General features: G+C 39.7%; 1 protein-coding gene across 10 annotated transcripts in view; it reads right to left on the bottom strand.

The window, feature by feature from the left end:
• Window positions 1-18811, bottom strand: part of SBF2 (SET binding factor 2) — a 452107-nt gene that overhangs the window by 85750 nt on the left and 347546 nt on the right. For all 10 annotated transcript variants that reach the window (XM_057316868.1, XM_057316867.1, XM_026486069.4 and 7 more), the window contains one exon: window positions 17482-17550. In XM_057316868.1, coding sequence (XP_057172851.1) covers window positions 17482-17550 — 69 coding nt within the window. The remainder of the gene's footprint in view (window positions 1-17481; window positions 17551-18811) is intronic.

The following is an 18811-nucleotide window of genomic DNA, read 5'->3' on the forward strand; positions in this document are numbered from 1 at the left end:
TATGCTCTGGACCACTTAAAGATGGGAGTGGGTTTCAGACCTTTTTGTGAAAGTGGACTTTAAGCTTCAAATGAAACCTTATTTGTAAGTTCAGTGGGTGTAAAAGACACACAAGATACGTGGGCTGGGTTCGGCGTCTCTGCTATGTTGCACCAGCCTCCCCACTGCTCTTCTACGTAGGAGGCTGACTCTCTAGCCCTGCATTCTCCTCGTGCAGCTTTGGTAGCGCGAGGCTGCAGGTTTTCTGGGGCACAACTGAAATGAGGGTTAGCAACGGTCACAGAGCTCTGGGTGGACAGAATACTTGTGCTCACAAGAATCCTGGCCCAGGAGGGTCCATATCGGCTCAAGCCCTGTAGAAGGTACTGCACTACGTGTCCAGCTTCTGACTTCTCACTTAAGACGGTCACATGTATCTTCTGAACTAAATTAAGAATTAGCCACTTTTCTCCAATTGTTCTCTGTGATATTGAAAGAAAACCTAACAAAATAAGTTATGTATTCAAATGTATTCAATCATATAAACACATTCCCAACATCATGGAAACACCCTAAGGCAGTAAATATAAAAACCAAAGCTTTTTGGGACCTAGATATTCAAAGAGTATAACATTTTCCCATTACTACACATCATGTCAACACTCCCAAGTGGCTCATGTACTTTCAATTGCATTATTTAAACAATTTGAAATACTCTCTAAATAATTTAAAATCTACACTTTAATATTTTCTTCCAACCCTCATGTTGCCCATGAGCAAAATCCTGTCTAGTCTAGGCCTGTATAATTCACAATCATCTCCTGTACCACAGCCCCCTTCCCCGCCCAGTTTTGCAAAAGGTGAAACAGTGGGTAGAAACAGCAGAGATATTACTGGTTCTAAGCAAAATCAGAGTGGACATTAAGACTGGCTAGTTCTTTTCTCAATTTGGGTGACATAAACATTTTATTTTTTAAAAATTTACTTATTTTTATTTAAATTAAATTAATTAACATATAATATATTATTGGTTTCAGAGGTAGAGGTCAGTGATTCATCAGTCTTATATAATAGCAGTGTTCATTACATCACATGCCTTCCTTAATGTCCATCACCGAGTTACCCCATCCCCTCACCCCTGCCCCTACAGCAACCCTCAATTTGTTTCCTATGCTTAAGAGTCTCTAACGGTTTGTCTCCTTCTCTGATTTTGTCTTATTTGTTTTTCTCTCCCTTCCCCTATGATCCTCTGTTTTGCTTCTTAAATTCCAGATATGAGTGAGATCATATGGTAATTGTCTTTCTCTGATTGACTTATTTTGCTTAGCATGGACATAAACATTTTATACTGTATTCTACACATAAGAGCAAAGTAAGAAGAGAGATACTTTTGCAAGAAGTCCATTTTCTCTAAAAGATGGAGACATTCAAACAAATTTTCATGTTTTGATTAAGTTATTCTGCTGTAAAATTTTATTTTTATTTTTAAAAAAGATTTTATTTATTTATTTATTTATTTGAGAGAGAATGCGAGCACAAGCAGGGGGAGAGGCAGGCGGAGGGAGAGGGAGAAGCAGGCTCCTCGCTGAGCAGGGAGCCCAGTGTGGGACTCAGTCCCAGGACCCTGGGATCATGACCTGAGCAGAAGGCAGATGCTCAACTGACTGAGTCACCCAGGCGCCCCCAAACTTTTACTTTTAAATCAAAACATCAGAAATTATTTGACTGCCCTGTAGTCTGGCAACAGGATCCAGGATGCTAGGTATACTAAGTCTGAGGCAGAATCAGAAACATACTTACAGAGGACGCACCTCTGCAGCCCTGCCCCCATCTTCCTGTGTGACTTTTCAGCAGATGGGATGCGCCTCCCTTCAGTGCATTTTCTTTTTACAGAAAATACACTTGGAGGGGCCAATAGAATACATCAAATTCCATGCTCCTGTGGAATAAATTAGAGCCTAGCTTCAGCTCATAACCATATTTCCTTTCTCATTGTTGTCTTGTGAAATAGATGATTAGTTGATTTTAACGGCACTACATAACCTACTAAAAGACTGCTCAAATTAGCAACTTTCTTTTAACTTCTATTCCAAAGTAGGAATTTAGCAATTTCTTTTGATCTCCTGTATGTGAGCCTCTGGTGCTGTCTCATTCTTTGGCTTTTCTTCCCTTTCTCATTCCACAGATTTTTTCTAAGTTTCTGACCTCTATTATTTTCTCTTCTCTCTCCTCCCAACTGGGCTTGGGAGTCATCTCTCTGTACAAGACTCTCAAAGTCATGTTTTTAGCCAGAACTATCTTTCAAGTTAAAATTCTGCAATTCTCATTGTTTCCTACACAGCTCCACACAGAAGTTCTACAGCAGTGGCTACAGACTGGCAGCTTATACTTCTTTTGCTTTGAATTTTATTATTAATAATTAGGAAAAATTGTAAAAGTGGATGTCTTCTTTGAAAAGTGTGGGACCTAGTGACACTGTGTCCACATTTTTGCCTGACAAGAACTGACTGGAACGAAATAGATGTTCCTTTAACATGAAACAAGCATTCTCCAGTTCTGCACAATTTCCCCTTCAATCATTCACATCACTCGTCTGCCTTCTTCAAGCATTTGAGTTTGTAATCTTGTAAGAGAGGATAGGAAGAACAGATAGCAGGCTTGAATAACATTTAGGTTCCTTCTACCCCAAAGTTTCAAATGTTTAGTGACAGACTGCTTCTAAACACATATCTATGACATGATACCATTGGGAAGTTAGTCAGCTATCTTGTTTGTTTTCAGTTCAAGTAATCAGCATATGACCCTTTAGCAGGGAGTGTACAGGCTGATAAGTAGAGTGGGGTATGTGTGTATGGGGGGAGGGCTGTTATGGAGCTTTTGGAGGTTTATCCCCAAGTTCTCTTGATCCAAGAGCAATACACAAACCATGTCCTCCATTCTTCAACTCCACCCTTTCCCCATATTATTGATCTGTTCTTGCCATCAAATCCCAGCACAGAGCCAATGAGAATTAACTGCAGTAGGTTTGAGTGTTGATTCTTGTGTTAAGACACCCAGGGTGTCCACCTATAGGACTTTTCATTGGCTTTTACCACATTCGTAAGACCTCCTGGGATAACTGAGTTAACTCGACAAGAGGAAGGGAAGAGGAGCAAGAAGAGCAAAAGGTATAATAACAACAACAAAATCAGTAGCAGTCATTAACATTTACTAAAGGCTTATCATTTGCTGAGCAGGAAGCACTTTACATGTGCTATTGCATCTAAGGCTCATAATAACCCTACAAGGTAGATACTATTATCATCCTTATTTGTAGTTAATGACACTGAGGCACAAAGAAGTAAAATAACATGCCCAAGGTCACAAAGCCAGTAAGGCCTTGTCAGTGTGACTCTGATATCCAATTACTATATAGTAAATATTTGTGAAGGTGGAAGGAAGCTGTATTTTGGAAGCGGTGTACTGTGTAGTGGTTAAAGGGATGGATTCTGCAGTTAGATAAAATGGAGTTTGAAGTCTAGTTTTATTCTTCAAAAAAACCTTCAGGCTTTGTTGTTCTTCTTTACTATATTTTTGTTTTCGCATTTCATTAATTTCCTTCAGTCATTAGGAAGGACCAATTATGCACCAGATACAATCCAGGAGATGAGGATATACCAGTGAACAAATGAAACTTCCTGCTTTCCTGGAGCCTACATTCACATGGCAAGACACAGAAAATAAATATAATAAATATATGTGATACACACACACACACACACACATAAGAGCAGGGAAGGGAGAATAAGAGCATTGGAGAGGGATGGGTAGAATTTCAAATAGGGTTGTCAGGATAGGCCTCATTGAGAAAGTAACATGTAGGGAAAGACATGAGGAAACTGAGGGACAAAATCATGGAGTTAATTTAGGAAAGTGCTTCTGAGCAGGCTGAGAAGCCAATGGCAGGTTTTGAGCGGAAGAATGACATGATTTGACTTATGTTTTAAAAGGGTAACGCTGGCAGCCATGTTGAAAATGGAATGTAAAGGGCGAAGGTGAAGGCTGGGAAACCAGTAAGGATAATAATTTAGGTGAGAGATTACCATGCCTGGAAATTGTTTCCTTAAATTATAAACATGTTTACGATTTCAGTCTCCCCACCCCAAACTGAAGGCTCTATTGCTAGACGTCTTCAGGTGAGTTGTAGCTTAAACTGCAGCAGATCACCTCAGATTCCTGCCTCCTTTTCATCTGTCACTCTAGACGATTTCCCTTACTTTCTTGTGCTGAGTTATAAGAAAATATCTGTATTTTATCTTACACTTTTAGTGTCTTCTTGCTGGTGGTGGTGGTGTTGGGGGGAGGGTGTCTCAGAATATTGAGTATGCCATATTGCTAGACCGGAGTCCCTAGGTTTGAATTCTACCCTTTCCCATTTACTAGTTGTATGACCATCGCAAGGTCTTTACATTTATCTAGACCCAGTTTTCTCAAAGATGAAATTGACAGAGTAATTCTTGGACCATGGGGTTGTCGTAAAGATTATGATCTAATTACTGCACATAAAGTACTTACCACAATGCATGGCACATAAGGAAATGCTTAATACCTTAAACTATCCTACCATCATCATCACCATCTTTGCAGCACCTCATACGTAGTAGGTACTCAATAAACAATTACTGAAGTGATCTACTGAAAACGAATTACAAATGGCAGTGTGGTTGGTGGGAAAGAGGTTCGTCTTTCCCACTGGATCTTCTCTAAGTGTATACCATAACCAGAGCCAACTGCATAAACATGTTACAAGAAGTCTTGCTACCCACTCCCTTTAAGAAAGTGGACGGGGGCTATACTCATACAGCTGTGGTTCATTAAATGTCTCCGTTAAACACCCATGCTACGTTTACTGCCACCTCCCACTACTTCAGGACCAGAAGCGAAGGGGGAGGTGACCAGTCAAATATCAGATTTAACAATCTCATGCCTCCAAGAATAGTCAGTTTATGCAAACAGAGGGAAAGAACGTCGAATCTCTCCTCTGTAACTGGTGGGTCCCACGGAGATGCTCGTTTTTTTCTTCTTCTAGGCAATGTTTCCTCAGGAGCTCTGCAGTTGACTGGTGGCAGTGGGTAAGCTGTTCACTAGGTTCCCTGGAGGAAGCTCAGGGCTTCCTCTTCCCATGAGACTATTATACTCATTAGCTATTTAAATAAGATATTACCAGACAAAAGTTTAATTGATCTCTACCTTAAAGTGAGTATAATTAAATTTTTTTCCATAAAATATATGTTTCTTAAGTGTAACTCAATGTTATTTGACTTGTGAATCACGTACAGCCTGGGCTGGTCAATGCCAGTAATTCTAGAGAAGTGGCTGGAAATTTGATCTCACTAAGAGCACTTGGCTTTCCATTAAAAGGAAAATTTTATTTAATAACCTGAACTAATCATGAAGGGAATCTAGCATAAAACAACAGATGGCTCAGAGCTAACTCAATTCCTCTCCTGAAATCACCTCTTAGTCCTTGCTATTTATGGTGGCTGGGTATTATCCATTGTCCCACCATTCCCTACAAATGACTAGCCCAGCACATGTTAATAATATAACAGATGATTAAATATCATATCATATATATTACACATAATATATAATATTAGTATATTGTTAAAATAACAAAAATATTTTTCTGAGGTTTAAGAAGTTAAAATGGCTTTGAATATGGCTTATTTTTGACTCTGAGAATATCTTTGTGGGTAAATTATTTTTTTTTAAAGATTTTATTTATTTATTCGACAGAGATAGAGACAGCCAGCGAGAGAGGGAACACAAGCAGGGGGAGTGGGAGAGGAAGAAGCAGGCTCATAGCAGAGGAGCCTGATGTGGGGCTCGATCCCATAACGCCGGGGTCACACCCTGAGCCAAAGGCAGACGCTTAACCGCTGTGCCACCCAGGCACCCCTGTGGGTAAATATTTTTTATTTCATAGTGAATTCTGTACATAAATTAGAAAATTATTTCATGAGCTTACACCCTGTTTTCTAAAACCTAGATATGAGCTTTAGATAAGCCCAGACTATAGATGACAGGAAGTCAGACCATGTCTTAAGGAAGAATTTAAAAGTAGCACATTTGGAGCACCTGGCTGGCTCAGTTGGTTAAGTGACTCTTGATTTCAGCTCAGGTCTTGATCTCAGGGTTGTGAGTGCAAGCTCTGTGTTGGGCTCCATGCTGGGCGTGGAGCCTACTTAAAAAAAAAAAAAGCAACACAATTATACCTAAAACATGGAGTCCTGGGGGCTTGGAGAGCTTCTGGGTTGGTGAACACATGGAGATCTGGGGAGAGAGGCACACCTAGAGAGGGCACAGAAGCTACACACCCTTTCCCCATACCTGGTCCTTTGCATGTTTTCCATCTGGTTGTTCCTGAGTTATATCCTTTCATAATAAGCTGGTGATCCAGCAAGTAACATGTTTCTCTGAGTTCTTTCAGCTGCTCAAACAGACTAATAGAACCCAAGGAGGTGGTCAGAAGCACAGTAATTTTGTCCTATGCATACAACTAGATAACTATCAAATAATCCTAAATACTGCAGAAATTGCCTGAAGACTGGCAGAACAAACCCCACAACTAAAGGCAGAGAAGAGGCCACATCAAAGAAGGTAGGAAGTATGGAGACATGGTTTAGGGGAGAAACAGATCCTGGCTGCTACAGAGGGGAGGGATGGAGCTGTGGTCATGGAGAAGGGCAAGAGAGAGGGGCACACAGGGGAACAGAGATGGAGAACATTTCCCCATGGCCACTGGCTTGGAAAGCGAGAATTTTTTAATTCTTTGAATTTTGTAAATTCTTACAACCAGAGAGACTTAACATCTGAAGTTTTAAGCTGTCAGTGAGCTGGACATTGGGAGAGTCCAGAGGCATCAGGGCTACTCCTGGAGAGAAGGAAGGCAAACAACCAGGGGGCAGACGGTGTGAAAATTGTGAGCTGAAGAACACCTGGGACACAATGGAGAGATTATTTGCTCTTCATGGAGCATGTCCCTGAGAGGCAGTATTCACTGAGACTGCTCCAGGAACAAAGGAGCATCCCTACCCTTCAGCATTACCATGTTCCACCTGCAGGAACCAGCACAGTGCACACACTGGCTGCCTAACTTGCTTTTACACTAAGGTGCTGGTTGGGACTGTCTGCGCTCTGGTGGGACTGCCCTTCTCAGTCACACTTGCCTTAGTCCCAGTGTGGGATGCCACTCTCTCAGAAGACCAGCACAAACCCTGCCCACGCCATGTCTCTGACCAAACAGTTCTGTAGGGACTCATGGAAGTGGTGTCAGGTCTTACTTCACAAGGAGACCAAAGCACACTTAGTTAAAATTGCCACATTCAGGCCAGGGACCACACACTGCCCACAACAGGCAAGGAGAGCCTCTGCAGCTGACTGGACTGAAGGACAGAGCATCCAGAACACAACAACAGAGTGTACACAGCACACTCTGGAGACACTCCCTGAAGCTCTAGGCCCTGGGCACTACATGACCTCTTCCTTATAAGACCATTACTTTTTTAAAAAAGATTTTATTTATTTGAGAGAGAGAGTGAGTGTGAAAGAGAGAAAGTGAGAGCGAGAGAGCAAGAGAGAGAGAACAAGCAGCGGGCAAGAGCAGAGGGAGAGGGACAAGCAGACTCCCTGCTGAGCAGGGGGCCCAACATGGGGGCCCATTCCAGGGCTCTGGGATCATGACCTGAGCCGAATGCAGATGCTTAACCAACTGAGCCACCGAAGCACCCCACAAGGCCATTATTTTCAGAAGCAGGAGACATAACTGGCTTTTCTAAGACAGAGAAGCAGGCAGAGACTTAAACAACATGAGAAGACAGGAATTTATCCCAAATGAAAGAACAAGATAAGGCCACAGCCATAGATCTAAGCAAAACATGCCTGATTTAAATCAATGAGCATAAGGATACTCACTGGACTTGAGGAAAGAGTGGAGGACATTAGTGAGACCTTTAACACAGAGATAGGGAACAATATAGCAAAGATAAAGGGGTCAATAAATGAAATGAGAAACACACTTGATGGAATAAGCAGCAGGATGGAAGAAGCAGAGGAACAAATTAGTGACCTAGAAGACGAAGTAATAGAAAGCTGAAGCTCAACAAAAGAGAAAGAAGAACCATGCAAAGAAGACTAGACTCAGAGATCTCAGTGACTCCATCTAACGTAAAAATACTCGTATTATGGGAGTGCCAGAAGAAGAGAGAGAAAAGGGGACAGAAAATTTACTTGAAGGAACAATAAATAGCTGGAAACTTCCCTAATCTGGGGAAGGAAACAGATATCCAGATCCAGGAGGCAAGGGGACCCCGAAAAAAATCAAGAAAAGCAAATCCACACCAAGACATCTTGTCATTAAAATGGCAAAATACAGAGATAAAGAAAAAATATTAAAAGATACAAGACAAAGGAAGACTGTTAAATACAAAGGAAACTCCATAAGGCCATCAGCAGATTTTTCAGCAGTAACTTCCCAACCCAGAAAGGAGTGGCATGATATTCAGAGTACTGAGTGGGAAAAATCTGTAGCCAAGAATACTTTACCAGAAAGGCTAATATTCAAAATAGAAGGAGAAATAAAGAGATCTGCAGACAACCAGTGATTAAAGGAGTTCTGGCCACTAAACCAGTCCTGCAAGAAATACTAAAGGGGACTCTGTGAGTGGAAGAGACAAACCAAAAGTGACAGTATGAAAGTAGGAGTCACAGAAGCAGTTGAAATGCATATTTCTATAAAATATTGTTCAAGGAACTCATAAAATAAAAGGATGTAAAATATGACACCATATACTTAAAACATGGGGAGGACAGAGTGAAGAATGGGTTCAAATCTGAATGACCCATCAACTTAATATATGCAGAAGAGGTTATATACAAACCTAATGGTGACCACAAATCAAAAACCACTAATAAATATGCAAAGAATAAAGAGAAAGAAATCCAAATACATTACTAAAGAAAACTAGCAAACCATGAAAGAAAGATAAGAAAGGATCAGAGAAAATCTCCAGAAACAACAATAAAACCAGCAATAAAATGGCAATAAATAGATATCTGTCAATAATTACTTTGAATGTAAATGGACTAAATGCTCCAATCAAAAGACACAGGGTGACAGAATGGATAAAACAAGACAACCCAACAATATGCTGCCCACAGAGACTTACTTTATTTATTTATTTTAAAAGATTTATTTGAGAAAGAGAGAGAGAGACAGAAAGAAAGAGAGGGAATGACTGCAAGCAGGGGAGGGGCAGTGGGAGAGGGGAAGAATCTCAAGCAGGCTCTCCGCAGAGTGCGGAGCCCAATGTGGGGCTCGATCTCACAACCCTGAGACCATGACCTGAGGTGAAATCAAGAGTTGACACTTAATCAACTGAGCCACCCAGGCAACCCTACAAAGACTCATTTTAGATCTAAAGATACCTGCAGATTGAAAGTGAGGGGGGTGGAGAAAAATTTTTCATGCAAATGGATGTCAAAAGAAAGCCAGAATAGCAATACTTGTGTCAGACAAACTAGACTGTAAAACAAAGACTGTACCAAGAGACAAAGAAGGGCACTATATAATAATAAAGGGATAATCCAGCAAGAAGAGATAACAATTATTGAGGTTGAAGGGTTATTATTGGTAACAAATTATCCTTTGTGAATAAATCTCTCTATAACATTAATAAAAGTGTCTTGATTAGTGTGGCTTCCATATATATATATATATATATATATATATATATATATATATACACACACACACACACACACATACACACACACAGACATATATATATATTTAAAGATTTTATTTATTTGAGAGAGAGAGGGAAGGAGAGAACACATGAGTTGGGGGGAGGGGCAGAAGGAGAGGGAGAAGCAGACTCCTCACTGAGCAGGGAGCCTGCCTCAGGGCTTGATCCCAGGACCATGGAATCATGACCTGAGCTGAAGGCAGACGCTTAACCAATTAAGCCACCCAGGCGCCCCAGCTTTCATGTATATTAATGTTGAAGGATGCTCTAAGACTGGCTGCAACAGAAGAGGATTCTTAAAAGGAAAAGAGGAGAGAATGAGGAATAAGCCCAGAAAAGTATGGAGAGTTGATTAGAAAGCCTGACAGAGAAGGCCCTCAAGTGAGGGAGGGGACAAAACTCACACATGTCAAGGCCTGAAACCAGAGGGAAGCAGACGAAGGGGAACCAGTTACCATAAATCACAGTGTCATTATGTAAGGGAGACTACAGGGTATGAGGGATTTAAATAAAAAAGGCTGGTCTCCTGCATCGTTGTCACATTCTTCAGTACAACAGTTCACTGTGTTCCCTCCTATTTTGCTTACTACTAGTGATTTTCATGCCTGTCTACCCTACAAGACACTCAAGTACTGGAGAGCAGAAACCATGTCTTACGCATGACTGCAAGTCATCCAGTGCCTCGTACAGAGTTTTACACAAACGAGATACTCAGCAACTTTGTTGAAATACAATTTTCAATCAGGTGGTTAATGTAATTTTACATTTATAAGTAACCATGTTCCTTCAAATCTTCAAACTCCATAGTTGCCTTATATTACTAGTTTAAACAGTGAAGATAAACTAATATTAATAAGAATTCTAAAGTATTATAATAATTCAGTTTCTCAGAAGCAGAGGTTTTCTAGGACTAGGAGAAAAGGAGAAGCCACCCAAAACTGGAGAGAAACACTGGGAGAGGCAAGAAGAGGTTGTGTTGAGAAGGGAGGAGGAAAGAATGCTAAGTTGTCTGAGAGAACAAGAAAATAAAGGGAGGAAATAAAAGCAAGACACGATCTCTGGCCATCCTAAAATTCTGCTGTGCTGGAGGTATCTGCTGTAATAAGCACATTCATATCTTTCCCAGGCTAAATCTGGGTTCAGCCCACTGCTGATGCCTGTCTTCGCTCTCAAATGTTTTCCTGTTAATTCATTTTTAAGCTTAGTACTTTATTTTACAGCAAAAAAAAAAAAAAAGAATAAAGACCCTTCATCACCACCCCCTGCCATTTTTTGCCAAAAATGTAATCCTTTGAGACCTGTTGTAGGAAATGCAATGTATCCAGATTATGAAGTTCAAGAAAAACAAAATTCTTTTCCTATTTTGTAGATTTTTAAGAACCTCTCTTGTCATTTACCAATAGGGGGAGAAAGGACTGATAAAGTATCTTTTTTATATATTATTATAAGATTTTTCTTCCAGTAATAATCTTAATAACATGAATGTGGGTTCATCTGGACTCCATTGGTTAGAATTATCTATAAGCTGTCATATCTATAATAGGACAAATAGGGTCCATATTAATGACTAAAGGGCAAAACCATTTATTATTCAAGGAACTTCTAAATCATCTGAGAAGTACAAAAGTATATCTGGTGTGATTCTGAGTACTTAGTATGTTTTCTATTAGAAATATGTGGAAGTTAGAGATTTACATATAATGATACGTGACAATTATTTATTAGCTGTAACATTCACTTAATCAGCATTTTCTGACTTTCCCACTCTAAGCCAAAGCTTGATGAAGTATTCTTGCTGGATATATGGATAACACTGGCTGGAGAAAGAGGGGGCGGGAGTGATGTCAGTTCAGTACCTCTAAGCAAAAAGATGAAAAGCTCCCAGAATTATGGTGTATAAATTGGGACTCACTTGGGGAATCTTATTACAGTTAAAGAATATGAACTTTGGAGTCAGACAGAACTGAGTTTGAGTCCTGGCCCTGCTACGTACTAGCTAAGTAGCAGAGATCCCTTCATCTGAAACGGGAGTAATGCTCACTGATCTGGGTTGGGTACTGCAGGTCAAATGCAGCATCTTGTGCCAGGCGGTACAAAGTAGCTGTCTTTATTACTGCTCTCACTTCCCTCTGGATTTCTGCTCTGTATCATGTTCTCTTTGATACATAGGCTTACACAAGAAATACCAGGTTTGACACCAAAGACGCAGATCACAGATTTTGATTTGCCCATTTTGGGGGTCAGGGATTGGGAGGAGAAATACTTCTAATATGGTGCAGGAAGGTCATCACTCAGGAGGTGGCTCAGGGAATTCGGTGTTTCTCCACACTCTAATGCTCATTCTTGCTTCTCTGACAGATTAGGTAAAAGCTAGATTTACACAAATGACTTTTTCAGGTAGTAATCAACAGATTTTCCTATCACACCACCCCGAATACATCTACCTGCCTTTGGTTTTTATATTTTGAAGTGGAAAAATACCTAGATCTCAAATTTATTTACAATCAGATAAGTATACGTTCATTCAGACTGTATAAGCAAAAGTTACAATTCAGCAATAGAAAAATTAAAGAACTATAAAATTAGGTTCTACATCTCACATTTTTCCTGATATATTTATTAAAAGAAAATTAGTTTAATTATACATTACATCTTGAATTAGGTACAATTTGACACAATACAGAAGGTGATCTAAGCACTCTGGGTGTGGAGAATTCTTAATTAATAATTAACAGTCCTAAAGAAATCTTCTAACAAAATGGGTGAACTTCAAATATACTTTACGCAGTGAGAGAAGCCAGACATAAAGGAACATATATTATATGATTCCATTTATATGAAATGTTCAGAAAAGGCAAACTTACAGGGACAGGAAGTATATTAGTGGTTGCCTGGGAATAAGAAGTGACTGCAAAGGGGCATGACGTTTCTTTTTGGAGTGATGGAAATGTTCTAAGATTAGAGAGTGTGATACTTGTGCAAATCTGTCAATATATGAAAAATTGCAAAAATGTACACTTAAAATGAATGAATTTTACAGTATATAAATTATACCTCAACAAACCTGCTAGTAGGAATGAATCCTCTGTGTGTCTGGATACTAGAAAAGATTTTTTTACATGTTTAATGAAATGAGAATTTTAAAGAGGAAATAAATCCATTTCTATTGAGAATGAGAGCCTGAATAATGCTCTTATGAAGTAAGACCTATCTTTTTTTTTTTTTTAAGATTTTATTTATTTATTTGACAGAGAGAGAGACAGCCAGTGAGAGAGGGAACACAAGCAGTGGGAGTGGGGGAGGAAGAAGCAGGCTCATAGCGGAGGAGCCTGATGTGGGGCTCGATCCCAGGACTCTGGGATCACGCCCTGAGCCGAAGGCAGACGCTTAACGACTGAGCCACACAGGTGCCCTGAAGTAAGACCTATCTTGGACAATAAATCATCCACGAAGTGCCACCTGTGTATGGGGGGATTCTCTGGAATCTGGGAAGGGAATGCATCACTTCAAGGTGCTTGAATTTAACTGACTGAGCCACCCAGGTGCCCCCGTAACCCTTAACAATTTAAACCTGGCTGTTAAAATACCACTTGCAAGAAAGGCTTCATAAGTTAAAGCATGAATTGCATATAACTCATTAAAAGTAGAGACAAGTGATAGAACTGTAAGGGGAAAAAAATCCCTCAAATTTGTGGTGGTTGTGGCATAAAAAATTCCCAAAAATCTAAGATATATAATGTTACAAATGAAACCACCTGGCATATTTTTACACAAAGGAAAATGCAAAAGATGAACAGCACATTTCATCTGGGTCAATGAAATAGTCTGCTCTTATGCTTACAGTAAATATATATACACACACAGATACTATCTTTTCATTAAGAAGAAAATATATATGCAGTCATTAAAAATAATTAGGTATTAGTGTTATATACCTAATTGGGTATATGGAAATATCTCCAAGATACTCAACCAAGTGAAAAAAGCAAGGCGAGAAAACAGTGTGAATAGTTTGATTAGTTTAAAAAAAGTAATATTATCTGTATTTTATCTGCTGGCAATAACGAGTGACTTTTTTTCCTCAAGAAGTCAACTGTCAGAGGATATGCGCAGAGGTGGGAAAGTGAGCTTTTGTTTTGCATTTTATATGTTTCTGTAGTATTTGAATTTTCTAACCACACATACATATTTTAGTTAAGGAAATGTCCATCCAGTTGTACAACTGTGGAACAGTTTGATTTCTTGTTTATTATGGTACTAGAAAGACTAACACAGCTCCTAGTGGCCATGTCGGTGTCACTCATGAGGCTGCCCATGATATCATGTTGCACAGTAACTTTGTATATTGAGATGTTCAATAAAACTTTCGTTCCACTGAAAAAAAAAGACTAATAAATAATATTAAAAATATTTTCAAATGAGTTAAAATAAGACACAAACAGCTGAGTCCATTCCCTGAAGCACGCTGAGCAAGGCCCAGGAGTTTATATTGGCTGAACACTACGAGCATGGCTCATTTGCAATCTATGGCCAGGATAATGCAATTTACATCTACAAAATTTTCCAGAATTATACACCAGAAATAATTTCCCATAAGTTAGAAATTAATAAAGTATCTAAGGATTGGTATGATCTACCCTCACCCCTCACCCTCCTTAACCCCACTGTGTCAGTTACCAATGCAATGTCTCTTCCTCCAAACTGACCTTTCTTTGCCCTGTTTTGTGGGACTGGAGCTGGACACGTAAATGTTTCTCCTTTAGCAGCTGGCACGATATTAAGTTTTGTCAGTATAAAGTGCTGAAGGGACACACGGCAGTAGAAAGTGGTTTCTTTTCCTGGTTCTGGTGTGCTTTTTCCTTCTAGCTCCTATGGCATGCACCTGCTGGTGGTGTCTGGGAAACCCCAAAATGCTTGCCATTTACGGAGTTTCAGTAGTACTCCAGACAGTGGCTTCCTATTAAGTTTCACTGGCTTTCTACCGAGGGGGATTCCCAGCAAGTCTTGCCAGAACCCCAGGAGGTAGTTTCCTGCTTGCCAGCTCTGCTCTGTGGCACCTCGGTGAATTTCTGTGCCATCCAGCGGCCAAATCAACACTGCTCCAGCAAGGTCTGAATCACAAGTCTTGTTGGGGAGGAGCCCTCTTCCAAGTTTGCTCCTTTCTTGGGTACTCTGGCTAAGCCCAAGAGGTAGGAGCTGCTCTCTGTTTCTGATATTCCTCTATTCTTAAGAATTCTCTTTACTTCTTAGCAGTTAATCCCCTATTAGTACTTAATAACTTATTAAATTTTTCCTGCTCATATTACTGGTGTGGTTTCTGGCTCTTACTTCATGCCCAAACCAAATCAAATCAAACGAAGCCAACAAGAAAGAATTAAATTCATAAACCCACCCCTAAAATATAAGTTTGAATTCTTGTTTGATAACACAGAGAAACAGTATGGCATTTAGCCCAACTTATTAACTACTTAAAAACTCGCACAAAACTAAAGCCAGTATGAAGGTTTTGCGCTGTGTCAACTGAGCTGAGCTAGGACAACACTTCCCAGAATCTTCTTTCATCTCTGATTCTAGGGCTCGGGTTGGCCACAAGAGAAGTTTCTCTAAGATCTGGACAGAAATGCAGCAGCAGTCATTAACTCTGAGGGCAACACCGGACGCCCTGCTAAAGCTCGTGCACTCTGTCACTGATCTGCTGGCTCACGCTGATGTGGGGAAGGGGCTGAGCTCACAGTTCCTGCAGTCCTGCCACATCTCCGTCAGCTTCTCCGAGCCCAGGGCCAGTGCCCGCGTAGCTCGATGGCTAACGGCGCTGCTCCCTTTGCCCGTCATTTGTATTGTTGAGGTTAGAAGAAGCAAGAGATATACACAGATTCCAGTTTGTTCTTGTTCTTCCCTGTGTCATGACCTACAGAGGATTCACGCCCACAAATAGAGCCTAATTCAAAGCCTTCCATGAACTTTCCCCCCAGTTTCTATAACAATATAAGGGCTGGTCCCTTATAATAAGTTATTTAATTATATCGCTCATGGTGCTTCTACTATCATGATCAAATGCTCACTAATATACACTATAAGATGGTTAAATGATTCTCCCTAAAAAACATCATAAGCAATGGGTCACTTAAGCATTTGAGTTTCTATTGTCAATTCTTATTTTCCCTATGTTTCTTATTTATTTCTACATAACATTTAAGTTTAAAAAATATTTTAGACGTTGAAAATGGGAAAGATTTATTTACTTAATTTTTTAAAAAAGATTTTATCTATTTATTTGACAGAGAGAGAGACAGCCAGCGAGAGAGGGAACACAAGCAAGGGGAGTGGGAGAGGAAGAAGCAGGCTCATAGCGGAGGAGCCTGATGTGGGGCTCGATCCCAGAACGCCAGGATCACGCCCTGAGCCGAAGGCAGACGCTTAATGACTGAGCCACCCAGGCGCCCCTGAAAGTGGGAAAGATTTAAAATGCCATTTTCTTTAACAAATGCCAGGTGAGGGCCTATATGAAGGCTAGTTAGACAGCAGACCCAGTTTTCTAGCTGCACTGAGATATAGAGACAGATTTCTTAGACAGCCTGGCCAATTTTTGTTAAGTGTTCTCCATGCCAGCAGGGGAATGAGACGAAGGGATCAGGAAGTTGGGAAGGTTAGTACGTGTGCACTGAAGAGAAATGGAGTCGGCATGGAGCTAGGGTTAAGCTGGGGGGGGGGAGACCAAAAGATGGTGCTCAAGCTCCAGTTAGTTGTCATCAGCTTCTAAACTTAAAATTCATTTGTTTGACAGTTTTGAGATTTGTTCTGTTTCCTGAGCATGGTCAGTATGACTTGCCAGTTCTTAGAAGTATGAACATCATAAATTCTACTTTCTGTTTTAAAAAAGGGAGGGAGGGTAAGTAGGAAGAGAGAGGGATATGCAGGGACTTAGCAGAGAAAGAGCTCCTGATTATGGAGAACTTTTGGGTTAAGACCTTTAACTGCAGACTGTTTGAAGTAAAGTTCAAAAAAAAAAAAACCAAAACTGGCTGTATCAACAAATATTTATGAGAAAATATCCTAGCCTCATGGAATTTACTTTCTGTGGTAGGGGAAAATACTCAAATGTAAAGAAACGAACACATAATTTCAGGTGTTACAAAATGCTATAAAGAAAAATAAAGCAAAAAAAGAAAAAAGAAAAAGCAGGGATGGGATGGGTGGGGTTCTATCTTAAGAGATGATCTAATATTATATATTAAATTTTCTACACACAGTACAGTTGGCTCTTGAACAATGAGGGGGTTAGGCGCACTGACCCCCTGTGTGGTCAATAATCTGTGTATAACTGTTACTCCCTCAAAACTTAGCTATTCCTAGCTTAGAGTTGACTGGAAGCCTTACTGATAACATGAACAACTGATTAACACATATTTTGTATGTTGTACGTATCACAGACTGTATTTTTACAATAAACTAGAGAAAATGCTATTGAGAAAATCATAAGGAAGAGAAAGTACATTTGCAGTACGGTACTGGAAAAAAGCCACAAATAAGTGGATCCGTACAGTTCAAATCTGTGTTGTTCAAGGGTCAACTGTATGCAATAAATATTATAATAAATATAACCAGAGATATATCTTAGATATACAAGGAAAAGATTCATTAGTTCCATGATGGATCAAACTGCATATATTTATACAAATCATAATAAGCTTATGTATAGACCACTGAAACTCACCCTGTAGAAAGCACTGGTCAAAGGGAGCAATGCTGCAGCAATGTTATATTCATCTAAACTGGAACAATCCTTAAACAAAACAAAGAGAAACGAGCATAATTAGGATATATACCAGAAATCACAAATACATGGAAACAAGAATCTAGGATACACTGTTTACTGTCTTATGGGGTTTTTACTTTTATTCCAAATTGTCACTAAGTCTTACTTAGGGAAATTTGAAAAAAAAAAAACTGTCCTTGAAGCACATTATTTTAGAAATGAGATAAAAATACATTTGAGAAAGACTTTTTTAAAGTTTTTATTTAAATTCCAGTTAGTTAACTTACAGTGCAATATTAGCTTCAGGTGTACAATACAGCGTGTACACACACACACTTCTTTATCCATTCATCAGCCAACGGACATTTGGGTTCCTTCCATAATTTTGTTATTATAAATAATGCTGCTGTAAATATCGGGTGCATGTATTCCTTTGAATTAGTCTTTGTGTATTCTTTGGATAAAGAATTATCCATTTCTTGGGATATCCAATTCTTTGGATAAATACTTATGTATTCTTTGGATAAATACCTAAGTAGTGCAAATGCTGGATCACAGGGCAGTTCTATTTTTAACTTTTTGAGGAAACTCCATACTGTTTTCCAGAGTGGCTGCACCAGTTGGCATTCCCACCAACAGTGCAAGAGGGTTCCCCTTTCTCCACATCCTTGCCAGCACTTGTTATTTTGGGGTATTATATTTTAGCCCTTCAGACTGGTGTGAGGTGATTCTCACTGTAGTTTTGATTTGTATTCCCTGATGATGAGTGATGTTGAGCATCTTTTCATGTGGCTGTTGGCCATCTGGATGTCTTCTCTGGGGAAATGTCTGTTCATGTCTTTTGACCATTTTTTAATTGGTTTATTCATTTTCTGGGGGTTGAGTTGGACAAGTTCTTTACATATTTTGGATACTTATCCTTTATCAGATATGCATTTGTAAATATCTTCTCCCATTCTGAAGGTTGCCATTTGGTTTTGATGATTGTTTCCTTCACTGTGCAGAAGTGTTCTATTTTGATGAAGCCCCTCCCAATAGTTTATTTTTGCTTTTGTTTCCCTTGCCTCCAGAGACATATCTAGTAAGAAGCTGCTACAGCCGACGTCAAAAAGGTTACTGCCTCTGCTGTCCTCTAGGATTTTTACGGTTTCAAGTCTCACATTTAGGTCTTTAATCCATTTTGAATTTGTTTTTGTGTATGGTGTAAGAAAGTGGTCCAGTTTCTTTCTTTGGCATGTAGCTGTCCAATTTTCCCGACACCATTTGTTAAAGAGACTGTCTTTTTTCC

Source organism: Ursus arctos, unplaced genomic scaffold (genome assembly GCF_023065955.2).
Source record: "Ursus arctos isolate Adak ecotype North America unplaced genomic scaffold, UrsArc2.0 scaffold_22, whole genome shotgun sequence".
NCBI classification, from domain to species: Eukaryota; Metazoa; Chordata; class Mammalia; order Carnivora; family Ursidae; genus Ursus; species Ursus arctos.